This window comes from Sorghum bicolor, chromosome 9 (genome assembly GCF_000003195.3).
Source record: "Sorghum bicolor cultivar BTx623 chromosome 9, Sorghum_bicolor_NCBIv3, whole genome shotgun sequence".
Classification (NCBI taxonomy): Eukaryota; Viridiplantae; Streptophyta; class Magnoliopsida; order Poales; family Poaceae; genus Sorghum; species Sorghum bicolor.
In genome coordinates this window covers 6,275,757-6,291,548 of record NC_012878.2, presented here as the reverse complement: position 1 = coordinate 6,291,548, position 15,792 = coordinate 6,275,757, and the positions used below count along the sequence as shown (strand labels likewise).

At 39.6% G+C, this 15,792-nt stretch overlaps 1 protein-coding gene and 1 long non-coding RNA gene across 5 annotated transcripts; one reads left to right on the top strand and one right to left on the bottom strand.

The window, feature by feature from the left end:
• LOC110430159 lies at positions 510-8,461 on the top strand. Of its 4 annotated transcripts, none has more exons than XR_002447460.1 (6): positions 511-838; positions 3,555-3,729; positions 3,826-4,049; positions 7,038-7,379; positions 7,457-7,633; positions 7,965-8,461. It is a non-coding gene; the product is annotated as an uncharacterized LOC110430159 (long non-coding RNA). The 4 variants fall into 4 exon arrangements; XR_002447461.1 differs by having other exon boundaries at positions 7,445-7,633; XR_002447462.1 differs by lacking the exon at positions 3,555-3,729 and having other exon boundaries at positions 510-838.
• Positions 12,176-15,634, bottom strand: LOC8080939 (L-tryptophan--pyruvate aminotransferase 1). The gene is made up of 6 exons (XM_002439313.2): positions 15,523-15,634; positions 15,029-15,323; positions 13,485-13,788; positions 13,045-13,322; positions 12,610-12,911; positions 12,176-12,493 (listed from the first exon to the last, which is right to left on the bottom strand). The coding sequence occupies exons 2-6, from the start codon at positions 15,256-15,258 to the stop codon at positions 12,309-12,311; spliced, it is 1,299 nt and encodes a 432-aa protein (XP_002439358.1). The 5' UTR covers positions 15,259-15,323; positions 15,523-15,634; the 3' UTR covers positions 12,176-12,308.

Here is a 15,792-nt window from a genome sequence, read left to right as displayed (position 1 = left end):
TAGAGAGTTGGAGATTCATGTGAGAAGATTCTAGCTTTCCATCTTGCTGTGATTGCAGATAGATCATGCCATGAGGAAACGTGATCTGGCGAGCACTAGATACCACCAGCTAGTGTGCCAACCTAACGTTCTAGGCCACATCCTCCCTTTTAGGGCCACCAAAACCCTCATCTAGATCACACCACACTCGCACTAGCATGCATCTATAAACCCTCACATGCACCACCCTCCACATCCTTCCCCTAGTGATGTGATCCAGGCCACGTCCTTCTGCATCGTGCCACGCCGTAACAACCCAGAGGCCTCCGCCATACGCATCCACATCCAGACATCCTCTCTTGTTGTTATGCATGGATCTTGGCTTTTGTTCTCGCTGTCATTGCTTGTTGATCGTGCCACGTCAAAAGGTAAGCTGGTGGGTGCTAGATGCCATTCGCTGGTGTGGCAAATGCCGTGCGGGGCTTGCCCACGTCTACTATAAAATTGGTAGGTCCTCCTATAGAGGGATAAACACAAACACAACACTCTCACTTTCCTCATGTTCCTTGCCTTTTGTTTCTATCTCTGCATGGCAGAGACTCTGAGCTTTGGGAGAGGCAGAGTGCATGGTGGCTTGGGAGAGCGGTAGGATAGTAGTGGTGTGCTGTGCTAGAAGGATTGGAGTCATGGCCTCTATCACCATGAACTCTGTGTGGCTCGCGATGTTCATCCATAGGCGCAACGTTGGTGGTAGCAGTAGATCTGACAACAACAATGGCAGCGACGGGGAGGTCACCATGATGGATCTATCCAAAGTCAAGCTACCGTTCACTTCAGACTCCATCGCTAACCTTGACCAGTGAGTGATCCAATCCATCACTTGATCTTGTTATTTTCTGCTTTTCTTATTCGTATTCATATTGGTATCTCCCATTGTCTGTCCATCGATCGCCCTTGTGCATGGGCATCCGTCGCTATCTGAGCCATAGTCCAAATGGACAAACAATGTTGCTGGATATCAAACCATGGTATTTTAGACCATCTATGGGCTTTGACACTGGTCTAAAGTGCAAACATGGTATGACACCAATATCTATATAATTTTAGCATGTAAAAATCATTGGTTGTCCATTTGGACAGTCACTAGTCGTCAACCAGTGTTCAAGCAGATGAACAACATTATTGCTTTGAAATATAATAACAACAAAAATGGTGTTCATTCATTTGGACTATGACTCTAGACAATGATGGATGCCTGAGCACATGGGCGATCAATGGATGGGCAGTGGGACATACCAATAAAAACACGTATAAACAAAAACAGAAGGTAACGAGATTGAGTGATGGATCAGATCTCTCCATGGTCCAGGTTAACGATGGAGTCCATAGTGACTAGCGGCTTGGCTTTAGATGGCTACACTATGGTGACCTCCCTGCCATCGCCGTTGTTGCCATCGGATCAGCCAGCAATCACCAAAGTAGCACCGATGAATGAACATGTGTGCCACATGAAGTTCATGGCAATGGAGGCTATGAGCCCAATCCATCCATTATAGCACACCACTGCCATCCTGTCACTCTCCCTAGCCGATACCTCTTTTTCCTCTCTAAAAGTTCACCATCTCTACCCCATAGAGTGTTGACGGTCTCTGTCGCCAAAATAAACCATCAATTTTACTTGCTCAAATCCTTAAAATCAAACATCACCATAGGTTAGAAGCTTTAAACTAATGAATTCCACAAGTCTAGATGAATATTTGCATGTAGGTGAATTTAGCCATTCTATAGGTCAAAATGGACCATAACATGTGAAATAATTTTGATGATCCATGTCGGATGCAACCCAAAAGGGCCTCAAGACCATTAGACAAGACATATTGCCAAAGATCAGGCCAAGAGGCTGACAGGGGGCTGGCTAGCCCCACCCTAGGCTGACTAACCTATGGGCTCGACTTGTCAGGATCCCATTTTACGTGGAGTCTATGAGGGTCAATCTCCACTGCGCTTCCTATGAGGACCAATCTCCACCCTAGGCTGCCTATGAGGAGCAATCTCCACCATGCTTCCGAGTTGTTTCGAATCAAGGGACAAGATGAGGTCATGGCACGGATCAATGACATGGTGATTACTTGCCCCCTACTCCATCTCCCCTATAAAAGGACCCCATGACCCTCTCCATAGAGGCATCACCTGAGAAATCCATGAGAGATCAATATCAAGGCACACCAGGAGGATTAGGTCTAGAACTCTTTCAATGTAGTAGATTAGTATCTTGAGAGTTAGGGTCGAGTGGACTCATGTATAGATTTTGGATCCACTCTTGGAGGCTTGGTAAGCCATTGTATCTTCAATTTCATATCTTTTGAGACTTCAATACTTACATGCTATATTCTTATTTACATGATTATGCTTAAAATGATACACTTAGAAGTAGTCCAAGTTACCTTTATGCTTATGCACAATATCACAGAACACTTAGCTTAGTGGCTAACTGAGCTAAGTAACACACTATAAGTAAGCCTGGTGTTTATTACATAGTAGTGCCTACAGATGCACCCTGCAAGCCGGAACGTGTGGTAAACCAATTAGAGTGACAACTATGAGGTTTTCTGTAATCCACCTCCCATTTGTAGGATTAGTAGGATCCGGTTGCGATGGAAGAGATATGTTTAGCCATGCTCTTCTAAAGCGATGTACCTTATGCATGAATATAGAACTAATCTATTGCTATAACTAAGTACATATGCTTGTAAGAATATCATAGAATCTAACTCACCCATTATACACTCAAGTTATTGTGTTTATTTAATTATTAATGGTCTATCCCCTGAGTATCATTATGATTAATTCCTATCATTACATTTACCCCTGCTATGGTGGTATGTTCGTAGATACTCCTTTGTTATTATTCAATAAGCTTTTATTTGTCATCTATTGTAAAATATAAATAATGATACTTAGAATATTCCTGGTGAAATGCTACAATGATTTTTTGTGCGCTTGCAAAAATCATTAACATTATATTTGCACTCACAACCATCAACACAGAGACAAACAAAAAGCAAGGAACACGAGGCGAGTGAGAGCACTACGTGTCTGTGTGTGTATCCCTCTACAGGGGACATGGCTGTTTTATAGCAGACATGAGCAAGCCTCGCACAACATCTTGCCACGCTGGCCGGTGGTGTCTAGCGCCCGCCAGCTCACCTTTCGACGTGGCACACTCGATGACAATGAGATGGAAAGCCAGGATCTTCTCACATGAAAATCCATCGTCTCTAAATTGCAGCTCCTACTTAATTCCCAAATCTTTCAAATCAAGCCTAGCTTTGAGCGTGTCTTTTGTCTTCCCATTTATATTGAGAATTTCTCAATTAGGTTAACATATGTTTTTCTCAATGTGCATGACATCAAGATTATGTTTCAGCTCTAGTATTTTCCAATATGGTAACTTCCAAAATTAACCATTTGGCTCCAAATTTGCACATGACCCCTTCCAACTTGGAATGCTTCCTTTTCCCAGTTCCTTGTGGGTTCCTGAGTCTAATATCTTTAACTCTCTCCAATTCAACCAGCACCTCTTCCTCAAAGAAATCACCTACTGGGTCATTGCTTTCATGAAGTTTGGCAAACTCATTGGTTCTCCACAAGTGATGTTCCTTTGGAACAAAAAAATATCCAATTTTGCTCCTTAGGCGATACGAAAGAGGATGGTTGTCACAATAAATACAATCAACATAGCCCTTTGTGGTACGTCCTAAGAGAGTGCTCAAAGCTAGGTAATCATGTATTAAAGGTCTTAATTTCTGAGTAAACATCCTAAATCTATCATGTTAATTGCTGCAGGATCGTGGACTTAACTTTATAGACCACAGATACAGAGTCTGTAGAGTGAGAGGATGGTAGTTCCGACTCATCTATTTTGGGGTCAGCTCCCACTCTAGAGCGCACCAGGGAAGATGAGGGAACTAGCAAATCAGGGGAAAGCCTGGCGGTTGCAACGAGCACGGATGCCCCAGGCGAGTTGGAGGAGAGTATTGCTACCGTGATATCAAATAACCAAACATAAGGTATTTATGATTGGAAAAAGTCTACTTCACCCCCAAACTATGAGGGGTGGACTACTTAACCCCCTTGACTTTAAAACCGAACTTAACTCACCATATTATTTTCTATAAAATCTACAACAAAAACTTTGTACTGAAGTATGTCATATTATATATTCACTGTGTAGATCTACTCATATGGAGTCCAACAAAATTAGATTTTTTATTTTATAATTTTTCTATGATTTACTATCATTTTTTAAAGATTCAGCTAAAATAAATAAAAAACAAAAAGATAAAACCGCTGTCACTGTAGTAAAACCATTGTTACTGTAACGGAACCACCATCGAAAACCGTCCAAGGAGGTTATTTGAAAGGTTTTGAAAAGTTCAGCTGGTTTTAAAGTTGAGGGGGCTAAGTAGTCCATCCTCTATAGTTGAGAGGTGAAGTAGACTTTTTTCATTTAGGTCTTGTTTAGATCACCCCAAAAACAAAAACAAAATAAATTCAAGATTTCTCGTCACATCGAATCTTGCGGCACATGCATGAAGCATTAAATATAGACGAAAATAAAACTAATTGTATAGTTTGTCTATAAATCACAAGATGAATCTTTTGAGCTAGTTACTCTTTAATTGGATAATAAATGCCAAATAATAACAAAAAGTGCTACAATACCTAAAACTAAAACTTTTTCAGAACTAAACAAGGCCTTATGATTTGTTAGTTTGTTTGTGCGATTATCCCTTGATCTGAGTGCGATGAAAATTTGCAGCCGTGTTTGGGCTACCTGCGAGGGGGGCTGCTAGGGTCCGAATGGGCGGACCAAAGTCTCCGTCCGATGACTTCTTGCCCAATTAATTCCCGCCCAAATAGAGTAGGTGCACGCGAATAAATTATATTTAATCTACAGAATTGGTATCAGAAGTAACGCATGTAAAGATAGCTATTATGTGAACGTCACTAAATACATCATAGAACATGACTTGTATACTGTGTGAACATCACAAAAATACATCATAGAACATCACATGTATAGTACGCGAACATCACAAAATACATTATAAATCATTGCACGTATATCACGTAAACATAAAAAAACATCACATGCATAAAAAATGAATATAAAAAAAATCACGTGTATACTACATGAACATAAAATATAACATAGAACATCATAAAATAAATAAGAAAAGTAAAAAAAATAAGAAATATAAAAAATGAAAATAATAATAATAAACACATAAAACAAAGAAATAAAATTTAAAATTGAATGATGCACTAAAAGAAAAAAAAAAGAGAAAAGTAAAAGAAATATTAAAAACCATGAAAAGAATAATAAAATATCACATGAAACAAAAAATAAACAAAAAAATTGAAAAAGGAAACAAAAAATAATAAGAAAAGATATAAAAGAAACGTAAAAATAGAACATCAAAAGAAAAATTAAGAAATTAAAAACACAAATCGAAATAAAACATAATTAAAAAAGAAACAAAAGAAAATAAATCAAAAGAAAAAAGAAAAATATAAAAATAGAACATCACATGTGCAAACATAAAAAAAGAAATAAAAGGAGAAACTAAAAATTAAACATAGCATCTCATGAAAATACAAAAGAAAAAAATAAAAGTAACTATGAAAAATGAAACAATTAATTAGAGTAAATAGAAAGGGGGAAAATAAAAGATATATAGAAAACATTAAGGCAAAAGAGAAAAAGGAAAAGAAAGAAAACAAAAGAAATGACAAAGCATAAAGACAAGGATAAAATGGAACAAACTTAATATTTAACTATAGCAATAAAAATTAAATAAATTAAATAAAAACATAAAAAAGTAAAAAGAATATTTTAAAATAATAAATAGAAGCAAGGAAAGAAAAAATAATAAGAAATGGAAAGGTAGGAAAAGAAAAGAAAAGAAAAAAAGGAAAGGAAAAAAAGAAGTAAAAAGTAAAAAGGAATAAAAAGATAAAGAATTTAAAAAATTTAAAAGGAATAATAAAAAATAGATAAAACAAAAAGGAGATAAAAATAATGAAGCACAAAATTAGAAAAGGAAAAAAAATAAAATGAAGCACAAAAATAATTAAAAGAAAGTGAGTGAAGGACGAGTAGTGCCTTCGGTCAGATTATTCCAATGGCGCGTCAGTCAGAAGGACGAGTACTCCCTCTCTCCCAAAAAAGTGTCGTTTTAGGTTTTCGTGCCACAAGTTTGACTCGATTTATAGAAAATACGTGCAATATTTATATCTCTAAATAATTTTTTTAAAAAACTAGACTTAAAAATCTTTCCAATGATATTAATTATGTATTATAAATATTAATATTTTTTACTATATATTTAATCAAAGTTATTTATCGGGAAGCGAAAACGACATTTATTTTGGGACGGAGGGAGTAGTGCCTTCGGTCTTCAGGCTTATTAGCAGTGCATCAAAGTGAGTGAAGTTACCTGACTCCAAAATACCGTCGGAAGAGTAAAGCCTTGTTTACTTCCCAATTTTTTTTTTGCAAAATGCTCTAGATTTTCTGTCACATCGAATCTTACTTCACATGCATAAAAAACACTAAATATAGATAAAAAATAACTAATTACATAGTTTGCATGTAATTTACGAGACGAATCTTTTGAGCCCAATTAGGCCACGATTGGACAATATTTGCCAAATACGAAAGTGCTACCGTAGCGTTTTGCAAAATTTTTCATGAAGTAAACAAGGCCTCCACAAAAAACAAAAACTTTTCAAAATTCTCTGTCACATCGAATCTTACGGCATATGCATGAAGTATTAAATATAGACGAAAACAAAAATTAATTGCACAGTTTGCTTGTAAATCACGAGATGAATTTTTTAAGTCTAGTTAGTCCATGATTGGACAATATTTATCAAATAAAACGAAAATGCTACAGTACCGAAATCCAAAATTTTTTTTGAACTAAACAAGGCCTAAGTATTGTTATTTTTTAGAGTACTGACTGCCATCATCTGGATATTTGGCTGAACAGTAAAATTATAGGATGCCACCGAGCGCACTGCCAACGCCAATTCCACTACCCCATGAAGTCAATCCGGCATTGCCAGTATCTCTGCGGAGTTCATTGGGAACTGAGATGATAGAGGTCGGACAAGACCATCCTTCATTCAGGAATAATGAAGCTGAGGTAGCTGAAACGCTGGAGCGAACTGCTAGTCATGGAGGCAGAATTGACGCGGGGCAAGCAACACCGGACACTGTACTAGCATCCTCCAGTCATCTGCCGCAACCATCTGATGTGGAGATTACTCGGATCAAGGATTCTTGGTCCGAGGTTGTATGGAAGTAATCTGAATTTGAAGCCCTTCTGCAGGTAATATTTGCTTAAGAAAAATTTAGCTGTCCAATAGTGTAGTTATCTGAATAACCATTTATTAGACTGTTGTCCAGAATTTGGAGCTGAAAGCACAGGGTATTTGTGCGGAGCTATCCGCAGAGATTGCCAAAATGAAGACAGCTCGAGAAGAGCGTGAAGCCCATTATTCAGAATCAATGAAGATGCTTCAGGACGGAATGGAGGAACTGGAGAAGCAGAAGACAAGGGTTGATCTTGCCAGAACGTTCATGGTATTATTGAGACCCATCGAGCTCTCGCATGCAATTTCGCCAAAAGCCCTGCCTAGCAACAAGTAGCTTTATTCTGATGTTGCAGTAGCTAGCTTTATTCTGATGTTGCAGTAGCTTTGTTTTGATGTTCTCATTTTTTATGTTGCATCTCGCATTGCAGTAGCTTTGTTTTGATGTTGTAATAAGTAATATTTCTTTGTTGCATTAGTCTTTTTTCCTAATGTTGCTTTCTCGCATTGTGCTTTGCTCTATTGTAGCAGTAGCCTTATTCTGATGGTGCAGTAGACTTGTTCTAGTGTTGCAAACAAGTAATACTTTTGATGTTTGCAAGGTAATGGACCACGGTATTGATGGAGCATGAAGGGCAATGGGCGTGCAGGGGATGGTGTTACAGTGGGGGATGGCGATGCGACGAGGCACGGTGGTGCAGCGGTGGACGCGCCGCACGTGGTGGCGATGCGACGAGGCATGGTGGTCCTGTGGGGTGCGGTGGGACGGTGGGATGGTGGCGCGGCAGGAGGACAAGCCGTGCGTAGGATGGGCCATGCTCTGTCCGTTTTCCAGACATGCCCCTAAAGCCGAGCGTTTGAGCGCTAGTTGCATCGTCATGTAAAAGCAACAGGAAAAAAACCATATACTAAATCACCCAAAACCAATGTAGTAGCCATGATCAAGAAGAAACCCTAGGCACATGAATGCTCTCCACAAATAGATCATAGAGATAGATAATAGCCAGAAAAATAGATCAAGTAGAAAAGTAGAAAAAAAATCAAATAGGAGAACTATAGTTAGGAATCAAAGGAGTGTGGACGGCAACAATTTTTCTTACAGCTTAGATGGCAAAGAGAATCTTCAAGCACTAGTGGATAAAGCCCTTTGACAAATCTTCTAGCACTGGCCGAGCAATCTGGTGTGCTAGAGGAGGTTAGAAATAGAGGTGATAAAAGGGAGGTGACACAACTAAGGGAACAAACATAACCCTAGTGGGTGGCAGAGAGGGTGTAGTTTATATATAGGTGAGTTGGACTTCCTAGTGCACTACGTACTCAAGCCAAGGCATGTTCATACAATGTGGTTGCACATGCCTACATTCTAGTGTAGCTTGACTTCATGCCTCCTTTTACACTATCTGGGGTATGCTTAGGGTCTAGTAGTCTATACAACCAAAACATCAAGATGTTCCATTCCACAAGCTTGCCTGGAGGTACCTAGCTAGCCAATTAAACCACTCACAGAAGTGATCATCCTTTAAACAAAAGAAAATAATCCATGACCTCATTCTGGACCATGTAAGCACTAGATGCAATAGAACAACCCTCCAATGATCCAAATAATTTGGGGGACTTACAGTTTCCATTCCACCACCTAAATTGTTGAAGTTCTAGATGTTAACAACCCAAGGGTTAGGTTATAGTTCGTTGATGAAAGCTAAAAAAATGTATGGCTTTGGAGTGCCAAAAAAATGAAAAATACTACAATATACCTGCTATTCCCATAACAAAATCTAGATGTTAGTTAAATCTAAGCATTAGTTCTCAAAGACACTTCAGACTTCTTCCATTGTGATGAATTCATGGGCCCCGACACCCTCACCATTGCTATAACTGGTTCCCTAGGACATAGTTGGATCGGCCAATAGGCCGATGTGGACAAATCTAACTCAGGGGTATCTCATCTGTTTGTTAACAAGGAATAGATAGGTATACATGGAAACTGATGTCGTTCAAAAGCTTTTGTAACCAGCTAGGAAATCAATATGTAAACCCATCAGGGGTCTATCTGTAACCCTACCCTAAACTATATAAGGAGGCCGGTAGGGAGCTTCCCGATAGACACCTTAAATCCCTACATGCATGCATATTAGCATATGACACACAAGGAGCAATCAAGCATCATCATACACTGGACATATGCACCCTCTATTTGAACTTGTGTATAAGTCTATGTCTTGTGTGTTATGCCTTTAATCTGCTACACGTGATACTGAGATTACTTGTCGGTGGTATATATGAAACCTGACAATTTATTCTTAAAAGTATTATAGTTTTAGTCCTATTTTATAACCTAATTAGTGCCTTGCCATTTATCCTGTTTTGCCAAATGAATGGGAAATCATGGCATTCAATCAAAGAAACAAATCCATCTTGTGCAAATCCACATTTCTCAGAGCAATCATGCCCCAATGGGACAAATGGATGAATAGAAATTAATGATTATTATCAATTATTTGATATTCGTCGTATGTGCAATGACTAAATAAAACCATCATCAGAAACAGTGCCAACACCCACTCTCCTATGATGGTCCACCAATTGGCAATGTGGAAATAAGAGTATGTACTAGTACATTTGCTTCCCTAAGGAGACAAACGACTTAGTTCTCGGTTTGGGGTCACATAAATGTTGCACGTAGTTAGAGATCTAAAGTTAGCACTAGGATAAGGAAACAATTCCAAAATTCCCCCTAATGGAACCTTGGATTGAAAACAATAGATGGCTATCAAAAAGACAATTTTTTGTAGGGAACTATCTAGTGGTGGCTTTTAGTCATGAAGCTTTTAGTCATGAACACCACTCAATGTTGGTTTGCTAATGAACACTATATATTCATTGCTAAATGTTTGTTGGTGGACAGAAAGGAAATTAAGTATTCATATTGTGCTTGCGATGAGAGAGAAAATAGTGTGAAATGTTAATTTCCCCTTGTAAAGTACGGTCAGTTTTCCCTTCCATCTATGTTCTTCTCCATAGTTGGCTACAGAGGTCGGGTATATCCTCATCGATGCGCCAGCGTGAGCAGCAGGAGCACTGACCTATGAACCCTACTTGAACCTAGGGAAAATTGGTCTTTTCGTATATTTATCTCTCCTCTCAAGTAGGAAATTAAATTGTTCCATTGGTGAAAATTTACAAATGAGTAGTTTCCATCAGCAAAACTACAGTTGACTGGTGTCTCTGAGCAAATAATACGATCGAAGACTTCCCTAGAGCACATTGACCTCGACAAAAGACACTCTAAGAGAGTTCATAATAACATAGAACATTTTTTTTTATAGTACTTCCCTTCATGAAACTAGAAACAATATTGCACGAAGTTTTAAAATGGAGCTTGCTCGTCATGAGGTTTTGTAGACAATAAAGATAAAGATGATACTCCCTATAATACATGATATAAAAAGAAAACACTATGATATCGCATAGAGGAATGCTGTCATAAAACTTAAATGAGAACATGTGCCTTTATGAGCAATACTATGTAATAATCATAGAGATTTTGTGCATTGCATGAATGATAAAATTTATTCAAAGTGCATAAATTCTAGAGTTCATCTAGTCGTATCATGTGCATGGGCACGTGCCATTCCTGAAATAAAAGCAATGTCTAATTCTAAATTGAACAATTACAAATACTTATTTCTTGAAATATATACTACTCCATTCCATTCTAAATTATAAGTCGTTCTAACTTTTCTAGGCACATAGCTTTTGCTATGCATCTATGTACACTATGCATGTCTAGATATATAACTTTTACTATGTACCTAGAAAAATCATAATGACTTATAATTTGAATGGAGGGAGTAGTTATTATAATATGTGTACACTATGCATCTAGTCGCTTTAGCTTTGTCCAAAGTCAAAATTATCTAACTTTGGCCAAGTTCATAGAAAAGATATTACCATCTACATTATCAAACAAATACACTATCAAAATATGTGTCCTAGTGTATTTAATGAATCTAGTTTGATGTTGTAGATGTTTATGCATTTTTCTATATACTTGGCCAAAGAGAGATAAGTTTGACTTAGGACAAACCTACGGTAGTTTGTCCTTATTGGGTTTAGTTAATGTAAATTTTTATGACCATGTTTTAAGATGTTGTATCTAGTGATAACACTATCTAAAGCTGAACACTTTTAAAATGAACAAGTGGTTGAAGGAATGCATGCTGGTTTCTATTGATTTTGAATTAACAACGTTACATATGTATATCCATCCAAGGGGAGTTGTGCTTGCTCGGGAAATATCTTTTAGTCCACAAACTACAATGATGAGACATTTCATAAGAAATCAAGCAAATAAATAACTAAATATGGAACCTTATGGTGCATAGATATCTTATGATAAGTTTATTTGTCTACTATAATGGCAATGCATATTACACGCTTTTAAGATTTAGTACCCCTTAAATACTATAAACCAAGTAGCTTTGTATAAATTAGGAATGGTACTAACCCATAAATTCGCAATGGGACTAATAATTTATCCAATTTCAAATAATAGGTATCCCTTTTGTTGTTAAATAAACAACATAATACCTAGCATCGGAACGTTCTCCAAACTTTGTGAAGTACAACTATCGTAGAACTATACAATTAAGAAATCTAAAATATAAACATATAAAAACTTAGGGCTATCAAACTATAACATTATTATGAACTCAGTATTATATGATTGCCATCCATAAATAATTGGCCATGATAACGAAATGGACCACACAACCTCAATTACATATAGCATTCGACACTGAATATTATACAATACTAGAAAACACGGAATTATAGAACAAATAAAACATTATTAAGTTTTCCAAAGCATCCACATCCTTCCATCTAATCAAACTTAGAACACTATCATCCTTGTAGCCACAAAGTGCTTTATTTGCACTCAAATTTCACTTCATTGTGGCGAGACGATTGATGAACACATTGAAGGCTTGGTCTGTGTCAACCATACTAACCCTGACAACCCTCCCATCCACTCCAAACTTTGTGCCACCTCGAGTGATTATCTTTTTCCCACGCAGAAAGCCCTCCAAATCTTCAATATCATCCTTCTTGCAGCGAAGCCATGCAAATGCTAACCAAGGAAAAATAAAATAAAAAAAATACTCCCTAATGTTAGACAAAAGTATAAAAAACAATAATTCTACTAATAGATATGAGAATGAAAAATTAGAAAGTGTGATTTCTTACGAGGATTGGCGGTGACTGCCTCCTTGGAAAAACTACAATAGCCTGATAGCTCATTTGGGAGAGTAAAAATGTCTGAGGCTGCCACAGCTGCACGGAGTCTAATCCAACGTTCCGCCATTTTTTCCTTAGCAAAATGGAAGAGGTGGCTTGTTTTACCAGCAGATGATAGCTCATAGCCGTTACAGATTGCCCCAATAATCTTAGCGGCACGAAGTTGGGAGTCCTTGGATACGCCAATTGTGTTGAGCTCTATAAACTTAATCATTTTCTGGGCCACCTCAGTATCCTTCACCAATGCCCACCTACAACCATCCATGCAGCAAACCGTAGTTTATATCTCTTAAATTAGGTTAATACAGAAATAATGTCATATATACCATTATTGATGTAGAAAATTTTGAACATAAAATTGACAATTGATCAAGAAATGGTTACCCCAGTCTAGTGCCGGCATGGCCGGTGCATTTGGATACAGTGAATAACATGATATCATGTCCAGCTGCCTCGGTGATGGGTGCGTACTGTGGCCAGTAGTAGGCGAAGTCATAAACAGCCTTGCTAGACTTGGATTTGATGACAGCTTTTCTGATGCTACCATCAGGGTTGTTTGGCGAGCAGACGAGCTCAATACAGGTGTCACCATCAAATGTATTGGCATCACCACCCCAACGGTAAAGCCCAGAGTTCAGAAAGTTGGTCACAGATGGGTATGACTGCACATATTCAAAATCAGCAAGATTATGTCATAACAATGTGTTGTAGAAATTGAAGTAGGTGCCTTTTTCATGAGATGAGATAATGCAATTTCCTTGAATAAACCAACAAACCACATTTTCAACATTGATGTATATGAATAATTCTTGATCTATTCTTACCGAGTAGTATGGTGCCGGTGAGACGACGTTCATGGGCGTGCCGTCGCTTGCAGGTGAGAGTGCGTACAGCACGGCCTGAAAGAGCTGCGTGGAGCCTGTCCCGACGAGCACATGGTACCCGTCGACCATGGCATTTCCGACGAGCCGGTGGAGACGCCGGACCTCGCGCTCGAAGCCGGGCTCGACGAACCAACAAATGCCGCCGAGGTCGGAGAAGTAGCTCATTGTTTGCCAACCAGGGATGAAAATGGAGGCGCTATCTCCTGTCCCACGCCAGAACTCCTCATACATAGTCGGGTCACCACTGCAACAACGAACAGAAACAAGTTAAAAACATGTGTGTGCAGCGTGGCATGCATGGACGATGCATGGAGATGGATTCGCGAGTAAACCATGCATGGATTTTTTACATGGCCTTGGAGGAAATCGAATTAATTAAGGCACAGCGAAGTTCTTAGCATATAGAGAACAGAGACAACAAAGTAGCTAGGATTCAGATTAAAGAAATTATATACAATATGCTATATATATATATATAAGGTTGGTAATTGCAATTTGTACTGTTTTTTGTGAAACAGTATGTACTTTTTGGTTTACAGGCACCATCTTTACCATTTCTTTCTCAATCCATCTCTGCTTTCACTCTGTTAACTATTTCCTAAATTCAACCATCCAATTAAACAAATAGAACAAACAGCAGATGAAAAGACAAAATAAATAAATACTACTATCAGCAATTAAACTTGGCAAAATAAGTAAATACTACTCCCTCCATTCCAAATTGCAAGTCGTTTTGACTTTTTCTAAGTATATACATAGTTTTTGCTATCCATCTGGATGTATGTTACGTCTAGATACATAGTAAGCCAAAATAACTTATAGTTTGGAACGAAGGGAGGTACTCAACAATTAATCCCCTAGAAAACTAATCAACAAATAATCAGGCAAAATAAACAAATACTACTGATGAACAATTAATAATCAGGCAAAATAAACAAATAGTACTGATGATCAACAATTAATCAGACAACCAGGTACACATGTCCTTGCCAGATGGAGAGGGCCAGAGGTGCCTTTCACGGACGATGTATATGTGTTCCACACTCTAGCTGCCTCACTTCACAGTGAAACAGCATATGGCTGGGGGGCTGGGGCTGGCTCCCCAAATCGGAACGGAGCGATTTGCGCATCGCGGGGCACAAATCCGTTCACTGGTGTAAAAAGTTATGGCTGAAAATACTGTTCATTGATTCATTATGGAAAAAGTACGACAAGCGAACAGGCTCTCCACCCAAACGATCAGCCCATGATAACAACAGTTCGCTAATAAGCCCATATATGACTATCTCTTCCTCATCCGAATCGTTTATTCAGAAAGGAACGCTAAGCCCTAAAAACAACAAGAACAACAACAACAACAACGCTGTTCGTCCGTGCGAACTGCGGCGCCGGACGCCCGGGCACTAGCGATCGATGGACGGGCAATAAATAGAAACAGAAGCAGAAGGTAACAAAGATCTTGTAATATGGATGGGATCACTCACTGGTCCAGGTTAACAATTGAGTCCTCAGTGACCGGCGGTTTCCCTTTGGACGGCTCCACCGTGGTGACGCCGCGGCCGTTGTTGTCAGATCCGCCGCCGCCGGCGCCGAAGTAGCGGCGGCGGATGTACATGGCGATCCACGCGAGGTTCATGGCCACCGAGGCCACCACCCCGATCCTTCCGGCGCACCGCACCGCCACCAACCCGCCGCTCTCCCTGCAGGTCGCCATCTCCTTCCTCCTGATCCGATCCTCCTCCTCCTCCTCCTCCTCCTCCTCTCTGAGCGCACGTACTACTGCAGCGACGGAAACAAAAAAAGACAATGAATGCGATCTCTCTCTCTCTCTGTGGGTGTGTATCCCCCTCCGCAGGGGGACCTGCCGGTTTTATAGCGGACGTCGGCGAGCCCCGCACGGCGCCTTGCCACGCCAGCCGCGCCGGCCGGTGTCGTCGTCGTCGTCGTCTAGCTAGCGCCCGTTCACGTCAGCTCTCACCTTTCGGCGTGGCACGGCGATTGATCCGCGTAACCGCTCTGGCGGCCGGGTTGTTAGAGGTCGGTCGCCGGCGTCGATCGAGCGGCGCGGGAGGACGTGGACTGGATCGCGGGCACTGTGGGGGGGGGGGGGGGGGGGGAGAAGGAAGAATGCGTGCGGGAGGGCGGCGCGCGTGAGGGTTTATGGATATGGATGCATGCGTGTGTGTGTGTGTGTGTGAGTGCGGTGTGATTGAAATGAGAGGGTTGTTCGATCGGCGGCCCTAAAAGG